This window comes from Andrographis paniculata, unplaced genomic scaffold, assembly GCF_009805555.1.
Source record: "Andrographis paniculata isolate CXL003 unplaced genomic scaffold, ASM980555v1 Contig15END, whole genome shotgun sequence".
Classification (NCBI taxonomy): Eukaryota; Viridiplantae; Streptophyta; class Magnoliopsida; order Lamiales; family Acanthaceae; genus Andrographis; species Andrographis paniculata.
Window position 1 is genome coordinate 329,196 of NW_026137435.1, and position 11,368 is coordinate 340,563.

The window sequence follows — 11,368 nt, forward strand, 5'->3', positions numbered from 1 at the left end:
TCAAAACTTTTAAAAGAATATTTGGTTGTCAGTTTGACTTGTGGTCGGTAGTTGAATAGGATATTTTATTGTTAATTGAGTTATCATTGAAATATAATGTTAATTTAAATTTTTGTTTAAATAATTTTATAATAAAATTTTTAAGAAAAAAAATATAGTTTTATTTAAAATAGTATGACATGAATATTTTTATATTTTAATTAAAATGTTAACCAAGCACACCTTCATTAAACAACAATACTAACAAATAAAAGTGTCTTGATCTGTTAACATTTTAAATTAAAATTAATACTATTAATTATTCACAGTTTTTAATAAAGATATATACAAAATATTATTTAAACAAAAATTCAAATTAATATGTTATTTCAAATCATTAAAGAAAACAAACATGTCATTTTATTGTTTTATTTATTGATTTTTTGACCTAGAATTCCATCAATTACTGAGTGTCCGTTTGGATAAATTTTGACCGAACTTAGTACTATGGAAATTAGACTTATAAAAAAATAAACACACAATTTTTTCATAGACAGTCAACGGACTTTTAACTTATAAAATAATTAAATTAAAATAATATAAACAATGAAATCTACACACATTTTTAGCAATATGATAAACGGAATCTTACATATATATATATATATATATTAATACTTATAATAATTATTTATGTATGACGAACAAACCATGTGATAAACGATGATAAAATTAATTACAAAAAATATTATTGTAGTAATACGCATTGACTAATTGTTTCTTTCGATGGAAGCTCCAAAATTGAGGGATAAGGGTAAAAACGTAAATATGCATCAATTTATATATATATATATTAATTAAAACTAATTTTGAATTAATTTATACTAATTGGTAATAAATTGAAACAAAAATAAAATTAAAAAAAAAAAAAGTGTGATATGATATGAGATAATAAAAGAGATTACGAAGGGAAGTAGGCACGTGAATAAAATATATAGTCAATATGAGCAGTGATCACCACTTAATGATTTGAAAAATAAAAATAAAAATAAATTATAGTGGAAAATGATTATGACCAATACCAAAAAATAATGGGTAAAATTAAAATTCTAGTCTAAAATGAATATACAATGGAATGAGTAACAGTGGAAGATGTTGGCCATATAGTTTACAAATCTAACATCATTAACTAACTCATATTTTAATTTATCCTATACTATAGCCAATATCTCAATATATTGTTACAATGTTATTTGCTACCTTGAAATTAAACCCAATATGTTAAGTTTAAAATGAATCTATATATATATATATATATATATATATCAAATCCAAAATAAAGAACAAGAAATCAAATTGGAGTCAATATAGAAGTGGTTTGTTACTCCCTCCGTCCCTTTGAAAAAATTGGCTTTTTGGAGTTTTATAGTAAATTAAGAAATAATATTGGTCAGTGGAAGTATATAAAAGATTTTGACATTTTTGCCCTTTGACTTTTTGTATAAAGTAATTGTATGTGTAGTGGTATGTTAGTAATTTAAGTAAAAGTTAGGGGTATTTTGACATTAGTGTAGGATTATTTTTTCTAAAATAGAAAATGAATATTTTGAAATGAGATAAACGAAAATGTTAAAAATAGTATTTTGAATTGAGACTGAGAGAATATTTTGTTGGACTTATATTATTTTTGGGATCCCCGGTATGTGCACCTCTATGGGAGGAGTAAAGTTCAATCCCATCAGTTCATCTCATTCTTGATTGATCTCGATTCTAATGAAGACAATTCTGTATTCGTCGGCAGACAAAGAAAGTGAAAGTAGGGTGTGACATTTTGGCAAGATCATACTTGGATCTAACCCCTCGAGCGTCATTTTCTACTATGCCAGACACGGATCATCATATTAGCAAAATTATTGTCGTCTTTGTCCGTGGACGTAGGAATTTTATTCGGAACCATGTAAATTTTGTTTATTTAATTTTGGAGGATTTTTTCGAAAAAAAAGAAAAAAACACATATATTCTATCTGTTTCGCCACATTTACACATTTTTTATTTTAGTATGTTCTATAACAACCGACAAATTTTCATTTTTAATAAATTTATTAATTTAAATATATTTAATAAAATATAAATAAACGTAATTAAAATTTTAACATCTTATTACGAGACCCAACCAAAACTCTATTTTTTTTGATCTTCAATCCCACTCAAACCCCTTTTAGCTTTCTTCCAAATTTTATTTAAAATCCCTTTATAATTTCTATCTAATTTTTCAATATTAATATAATTTTGACGGATGAAGTATTTAACTATAAATATATATAAACACAAATCCATAATCATAATAATAAATAAATAAATAAAAATGTATTTAAATTATGATGCAAGGGGTGCATCGAACTCACGCAAAATGTTTGTGATTTTGATACGTTAGAATCCACCAAATATACAAATAAATAAATAAATTATTCATAGCTGAGTCTGAAACTGTTTTGGCGGGGCCAAATTCATAAAAGTAATATAAGATATAATTTTTTTAAAAAAAGTTATATTAAAATTAAAATTAAAAAAAAAATAACAAATTACAAATATTTCAATTTGTTTCTTTTATTTTAACTTTTTCAGATATGTACTAGAGTGTTTAAATTAAAAATTTGAAATAGAATATTTTTCATAATAATATTTTTAATAAATTTATAAGAATGACTCGTTACTTTAATTTTATAAATACTGTATAATAAAAATAAATAATTAGAGGAGGCAGACATATATATGTCGTCGGTATTAGTGGTATATATAGGTGACCAAACATTCAAAATATATTCAATATATTTCAATCAATGGAAATATCGAATGGAATCTTATCATCTTAATACACACATATGTAATGCATGCATATATATATATATATATATATAGATGGGGTCGAGTATGGTGGTGAGTTATACTCTCTTTATCATTTAAATTTATGTTTATTATTTTTTTTTTTGTCATCTAAAGATATTTTATTTTATTTTATCTTTTTTTTTCCGTAAAAAAAATACTATTTTTTTTACTAAAAAAAAAAAAAAAACTATTATTTCTTTATCTGTTTTTTTAAATTTGTACTCAATCAAATGAACATAATTTTCCGTGATGAAGGAAGTATAATTGAGCACCATGTTAAATTAATGGTAACCTTGAGATAACAAAATAGATTAATGGTTAAAAATGAAAATTAATTTAATGAGTAAAATGGTAAAATGATCACAAATAAAAATTTGACATTGATTTCATCATTTATGAAAAATAAATTGAATATTACAATTATAAAAAATATATATATATATATAATCAAATCATTTTACATCCATTTGAAAGAGACGTCTCACACCAACTGAAATATGAATTTTTCTCATTATCTTGCCAGATCAAGACATAATATCATATCAAAAAAAAAAAAAAAGAGAGAGATTTGATCAACGGAAAAAGTAGCCAACATAGTTCAAAGTGCTGAGGAAAAGGATTACAATCAACAAACTTGTAATATCGATAACTTTTCGTATCGAAATAAATCATTTAGATTATTTTAATTTTTATGCGCAATATACTGATTAAAAAAACATCATCTTTAAGAGCACGAGCAAACAGTTCTATAGTAGATGCCCAACATGTTATGTTTTGAAATACAAAGGGATCGAGTGGAATATATTGTTTTTTAGTTGAAGATTTACGATATTCCATTCTCGACCATGTCTTAAAAGTTTTTGTTACATCTGTTTACATTTTTTTGTTCTGACAAATTCAGAAAGATTCTTCTAGTAGATTGAATTTAACAACAAATGTATAAAATTTGACATTGTTAGTTTCTTAATATCGAATTTAGCCAAACGTATATGCATAGATTATATTAAACGAAAAAGAACGTCCATGATGTAGGAAATATTGGATTTGATTTTTAACATACCATATATTTAACCCATGGTTTAGAGGATTGTAATGTCCTTTATTTATCTACATAAATACATATGATTTTAATTCGCGTAATCAACCCGTCTTCTCATCTTTTTTCTTCCATAAAAAAAATCAAGTAAATTTAATATTTTGAAATATTGCCCAAAAATAAAATTGAGATATACATAATATTATTCATTATATACGATTTTCGAAAAAAATATATTATTTTTCTTACAAAATATTACATCAAAATACTATTTAAATACAAATAAAAATCAATATTTTATTTCAAATTAATTATAAACCACAATAAAAAAATTCTAACTTTCATTTAAAAGAAAAAGTATGTATCATGCCTATTAACGTCATTATTCATGTTTTTTTCTTTGAAAATCGCATAATATTACAGCGAATAATTATTTTCATCTGAAATATATCAAAATGAATATATATATATATTTATACATAAACAAAAGAAAATTAAACACCAAAAACAACAAACCCTTAATTTGAAAAAGTTTAAAATTGTGTTTAATGTAATAATCTTTTCTTATATTGAGTCAAAACTGAGTGAAGGAGTGTATTTTTTAGGTAATGAATATACTTTCCTTTTGTTTTTTTTAATAATTTTTTTATTGAAATATATTAAGAAGTAATACATTACATTTTTGACAATTTTCTTATTTAAAAGATTTTTAGGATTTTTTTTCTTATTGAGACCATTCGTATATCGCTATAAATATGTGCTAATTGAAATAGAGAATTTCAATTTAATATTCTAACATCTTTGAAAATTGATACGTGCCCAACAAAAATCAACCTAACGGACCAAAAAAAAAAAAATCATAAAATTTTATAGTAACATAGGTTGTGTTCTTTTGTGGATTTTATCAAAAGTTTTTATTATTCAAATTTTTTTTTTCATCCAAATATATCAAATCAACTAATTACTTTTCTTTTTTTTTTTTTTTTATTATACTACAAATTTATTTTATTTTCAAAATATTATTATCAACTTCTAATTATACTGCATCAAACAATTATTCAAATTTTAACTTTTTACTATTTAAAAATTCAAACCCAAAAACAAAAACTCACGGACAAACGCACCCATAGATTTTTAAGTTTTAAATAAATGTGGGTTTGTAGAGGTCAAGTGGGCAAAGCCCATCATATTATCCAACTAAAAACATCAAATCAAATATTTATTTTTCCCCTAAAAATGTGGGTTTTTTATTTAATTTTTTTTCCCTAAAAACATCAAATCAAATACTTATTTTTTATTTTTTTATATTATACTAAAAAATCAATTTTACATTCAAAACATCACATCAACACATATTTATATCATATCATACAACTATTCAAATTCAAAATTTTTACTATTCAAATCTAAACTCAACATTCAAACCCCCAAACAAATACACCCTGTTGCCTTCTCATTTCTCGATCTGCTAACTACCAGAGAAAGTGGCCACTCTCTTGGTGGGGTGTGTTTTTTTAGGGTTTTTTCTCTGAAAAATATTAAATTAAACACCTATTTGTTATTTTTTATATTATACTAAAAATTAATTTTATATTTAAAATATCACATCAACACATATTTATATCACATCGTACAATTATTCAAATTCAAAATTTTTATTATTCAAATCTCAATTCAAAATTCAAACCCCCCAAACAAACATATCCTTAATTAAAGAAAAATATATATTTTTTCAAAAATATTAATGTATTAAATATATTCATTATTTTTATATTTTTTACATAATTTTTTTTATACTTTATATAAAAAAAATAATTAATTCAAACAATCTCACAAATCAAGCACATCCTTATATCGAACTTTCAATAACAAAATATAAGTTATATAATTTAATGAATTAATAAACATATATCTTAATTTACAACAAAACTTCGAAAGAGTACTTTAAAAAAGGTCAAAAGGAGTAATATATATAAACTTATGTGTATATATATATAACCACTGTCGCACACATAAGCGCACATTATATATAATATAGTGAATAACGATATAAATAATTAATATTTTTATTGGCTATTTTTCTAATAATATTACAACAAATATACAAACCATAAATATGTAATGTAATGGAAATGGTCATAAACTAATAATAATAAAGTTTACATAAGTGAACAATTCATGAACACCATTTATATTCCATATAAAATTATTAATATCAATACATATAAATATAAATAATACATCATTACTATATATTTTGGAATAGATATAAACAAAAATATAATATAGTTAATGTTTATTTAGATAATTTTATTCATATAGATACAAATAGAACATAGTTTGTTTATATTCAATTATCAGAATTTATACATACAAACATCACATAATTGATACACTGTATGTTGAAAATAACTTAGAATATTTTTGAACAGATTCAATTTATATACAAATAATACAAAATTTATATTCAATTAGCCAGACATATAAATACATATGTTAAATAATTAATATTCATTTAGTACTGTATAGTAAAAATAATTTAAAATATATTTAGATAATTTTATATTTATATACAAATAGTACATAATTTATATTTAACTAGCAAGATATATAAATACAAGTATCACATATTTAATATATATATATTTAACTAATAAAAATAATAATTACTTCTACCGCTATTTATATATTTATATTGCCTTAATATCCCAAATATCTTCTTCACATTTCATAGCCAATAATAGGTTTAGATCATCTCCAACCTGTACAAAAAATAGGGGAAATGGGCTCCAATCCAACCCCAAATTCCACCTATTTTTGCAGATATGCACGGTGTTATTTCACTCCAAAAATGGAGTGAAGTTTTTGTGTTATTTATTTATATTTTTGGTATTTTTTGAGTGTATTGTGTAATTTTAATTTTTTAGTAGATGATATATAATTTAATATTTTAAAAAGTTGTATGTAATTTTATTTTTTTGAAAAATAATGTATAATTTTATTTTTTTAAAGTGATATAATTTTAGTTTTTGGAAAGTAATGTATAATTTTATTTTCTAAATTGATATATAATTTTACTGTTGAAAAGTAATATAAATTATATATGTATGGATCTAATGTAAAAATAAATTAAAGTTGGGGTGTAATTTATAAATATAAAAAGTTATACTCCCTCCGTCCCAAACACCGTGCAATATTTTTTTTTTATGTCCTAAACACCCTGCAATATTTTCAAAATAGGAAATAATTAATTATACTTAATCTCTACCCCACACTTTATCCCATCACATCATCCAAATAAAAAAATAAAATATACATTTCTCTCTCTCTATCATATCACCTAATTTCTAAATTATCATACTTAATACTACTCACCTAAAAATCGTGTCCAAAACAAATGTTGCATTTTATTTGGGACGGAGAGAGTATAAAATAATATAAAATATGAATATATAGGAAATATACTTTTTAGAATAAAAATTGAAGTTTATGATTGGAGTAAAATTACTGTAACTGTATTTTTACGGTAGCAACTCAAAAATATAGAATTGAGTGTTGGAGATGGCTTTAGACAACCTCATTCTCAATATTGGCCTTTCCACATTTTTCTATTTTTAGTTTTTCTTCTATTTTCCACACACATGATTTTGTATTAATAAGGTGGGTCTACTCAAATAATTGAAGCTCACCATTAATAATAATAATAATAATTTTATAGTAATAATCAAATAATATTTTTATTTTTTATATTATATAAAATTTATTTTTACAAAATGATATATATTGATTATATTTGTTTTAATATATATAAAAATTTAAATTTAATTACTTTTTATAAAATATATTAAATCAATATTTTATTTCCATATAATCATTGTATTATTTATTATATTTTTTTTCGTCATATTTTAATTGTCTCATTTTTATTTTTTTTTATTGGTTCCACTTCAATTAACACATTTTTATTTTTTAAGTAAAATTTACTAAAAATCTATTGATACTTGAAAATTATAAATCAACTTAATTAACTTAATAACATATAACATAATACGTCAAAATTTTTATTTTTTATTTTTTGGAAGTTTTATTAATAACACTTCTATAATTTAATACTCTACTTTAAAGGAGATGTGCACAATTTTTTCTACTATATTTTTTGTTAAGAATATTATAGATGTATGTGGTTAAAAGCATGACTTACAACTTACACCTGATCATGCCACTATAAGTAAGATCAAGATGATATTTAGTATTGTAAGGAAATGATATCCTTATTTTGGGGCGAAAGTATTAGATTTTATGTAGTTTTGTTGAAATTTTGTCTAAAACATTAAAATTTTTCTAATTTTTTGTTTGTCCGGGCGTACTATATATTAAAAAAACAACAACATTGAATCGATTAAAAAAAAAAAAAATTGATATTTTTGCTCCTCCGAACTTTTACTGCTAATTCGGTCACTGCTCACTGATATATTTGAAGTCGAAAGTTCAATCCTCATGAAATGTGTAAATTTATCAGTTTGTAAGGTTAAAAATGAATATGAAAGTGATCTCAAAGGGAAGCTAAGGCAGCCAACAATAAATCTTAAATACATCAACAACTACAACTACGTCAACTCCGAATCCGAGACATGACCGGACTTTCTTCGTGGTCTTGAACTCGTAAAGGTCAATTGGCTTTCCGACTTCCTCATTGCAGTTTGCCCCGCCGCCGGTGGTCTTACAGACCTTACGCCCCGTCCCCTTCCCTTGGGCGTGGCTGTCGACATACACATAATCAATCGTGAGAGATTAAACTGACATTATATAACAAATAGATAGACATCGCATATTTATGTTAATATAATAAAAATACAACATCTGATAAAACATAAAAATAATCCACAAAATATGTGTCACCATCGAATTCAGCATATATCATATGTTAGCACAATAAAGACATGCAACACAAAGTTTATCCTAATATAATTCAATGCACCATATGAACTGACAACATATGATAATCATTAATATACATGTTAATGATATATACAACACATGTTGTTTTCATGAGTTTGTCCCAAATCAACACCATTCGGTTTAAATTCTGTTTGACAGTTTATACTTACAAGGGGTGTTGTTTGAACATATTTTTTTGTGATCAGATCAATGATAATATGTGATGTATATACATTTATCATGTATTGTCATATCATTTATTGTATTCGTATTATATTAATTAATATAAATTATGTATTGTCTGTCATTTGTCAATGTGTTGTCGCCACCGAGCTGAATTTTATAATTCAGCACAGTAATCGCCGTCCAGTCAGTCAATCATTCTCCGTACGAACGCTAGTATTTTTTTTACCCCATACATACTCACGCACTCCACGGGGATTTCGCGTCTATGCCGATTTTACAGCCATGTCGAACAAGAAACATGTAATAAAAGGATCGATTTCTCGATAGAAATGTAATGTAGTAACCTGGCTGTGTACTAGTCTTTGCCTTTGTCTTTGCCTTTCCCGGTAGATTACCCGGCAACGACAATTTCCGCGGCGCGATCTCGGGCCTTTCCGGTGGCGGTGAAAAGAGCTCCTCCGCCACAGGCAGCGCATTCTCGTCGCCATCGCTGCCCGATTCGGAGCAATCCCACGCATTCGCCTTTTCCCTCTCGGTAACTCTATATGCAAACATTTGAAACGGTATTTGCGTCACCCCCGACATCATCGAAGACCCGAGGCTTCTCCAAACCCCGGCCTCGATCTCCTGGAAATCGACTGGCGGGATTGGCGCGGGCGAGTCGGGCTGGCTGCATTCCGGGTTCATCACCAAGAATCGCTTCACGTGCCGTAAAATTCGACAAATCGACGCGAAATTAGGCCGTTGGCCGGGATCGTTATGCCAGCATTTCTTCGTCAAGTTAGTGATGAACTTCGGCGAATGGAACGGGAACAGAGGTCGCTCCCCGGCTCGTACGTTACGGCTCATTTTATCGCCCTGTAGATGCGCATCTTCGAATGGGACTTTCCCCGTCAAAACCTCGAAACATATCATTCCGAAGCTGTACACATCGCATTTCTCGTTGCCTTTGAAACCTCCTGACTGTTCTTGATCGGCTAACACCTCCGGCGCGTACCATATAAAGGGTATCTGTCCGTTGTTGTTGTTCGTCGCATTCGCACGGCTGTAATACGACGATGCGCCGAACCCGGAAACCTTCGCGTGCACGTACACTTCGCCCCTCGATTTTACAAAAACGTTACTCGGATTCAGCTCGCCGTGGTAGACGTTTTTTGAGTGAAGATATTCCATTCCTCGTGCGATTTGAAGCATTACATCGACGGCGACGGGAAGGGTTAATGGCCCTCGTTTTCGCGACGTTTCCTTGACGTAGCTCGATAGATCTCGACTCGTTAGCTCCATCAACAAGAAACACTCGCGCTTTTCCTCGCCAGAGAACGCGCATATCGTCTGAAGTATGTTCGGATGACAAAGTGTTATATCGTTCCGAATGTCGGGGATCAATTGCTCGAATTCGCCGTTGAATTGTCGCATTAGAAAGCTCTCGCCGAGCCATTGTATCTCCTTGTCGTTGCTCCCGCTCCCGACTCTTTTCCTCACCGAATAATCCTTCGAATTAAGTAAAATCGAGCTCGGCAACATCATGTCGTCGTCGTTAGTCCGTCCCGATCCTAAGTAGCTCGAAATCAAATCCGCGAGACGACGATCGCGGTTCGAGGAGTTTTTCTTCTTGTCGCGGATTTTCTTGAGGAGAAACCATCGATCGTCGTCGAGGGCGGATTCAATCCGACGGCAGAAATCCAGTGAGACGAGGTAATGATTGCCGAATAGCGACTGGAAAGTTTTCGGATCTTTGAAATCTTTTCGATATTTTATCGAGTACAAGTTCTTCTTATGCGCATTGTCGTCGGAGATTTGTCCGGCCAATTCGACGGCCTCGACGGCGATGGGAAAGTACGTCAGGAAGTTGTGGACGTGGAGCTCGACGCAGTCGTCGTTCCGGGAGACGGCGAGGGCTTTAGCCCACCAGTTCTTGGCGTCGAGGCTGTGCTTGAGGATGGATTCTGCTTCTTTGAATATTCTTAGAAGCTCCTTTAATGGATTTTCGATTATCTTCCATTTGGTGTTCTTTTCGTCGAATCTGAGGTTGTGTTTGATGAGGTGTGCGATTGTGTTGTACGCGGAATTCGCCATGTCTACCATTAGAGAGCATTGTCTCTGATTCAGGAGGTTGTCGGAAAACACCATTAACGCCTTCATGCTTCCGACTGCTTCTCCTATTTGCCTGAATTGCTCCATCCCTGACCTCAATTGGAAATGGAAAATCCTTACATGAAATTCCATGGATATAGAGACAAGAATTTGTGTATATATGCATATGATTGATTACCTGCGAGATTGATTGATCGGATTGAATCTTGATCAGCGACGGGATCGGATCAGGACGACATTCATCAGGAC

General features: G+C 28.2%; 1 protein-coding gene across 1 annotated transcript; it reads right to left on the reverse strand.

Annotated features, from left to right (window-relative positions):
* Positions 1–8,508: 8,508 nt before the first annotated feature.
* Positions 8,509–11,368, reverse strand: LOC127260488 (uncharacterized). The gene is made up of 3 exons (XM_051288222.1): positions 11,298–11,368; positions 9,271–11,213; positions 8,509–8,660 (listed from the first exon to the last, which is right to left on the reverse strand). Exons 2-3 carry the CDS (start codon positions 11,204–11,206, stop codon positions 8,509–8,511), a joined length of 2,088 nt encoding a protein of 695 aa, XP_051144179.1. The 5' UTR covers positions 11,207–11,213; positions 11,298–11,368.

What these genes read in the sequence shown, in the direction of transcription:
- LOC127260488 (XM_051288222.1), bottom strand. Translation starts at nt 11,206, where the DNA reads ATGGAGCAATTCAGGCAAATAGGAGAAGCAGTCGGAAGCATGAAGGCG. An exon ending in AGACGCGAAATCCCCGTGGA is followed by an intron (nt 8,661 to 9,270) that starts GTGCGTGAGTAT and finishes GTATGTCGACAG; the next exon opens with CCACGCCCAAGGGAAGGGGA.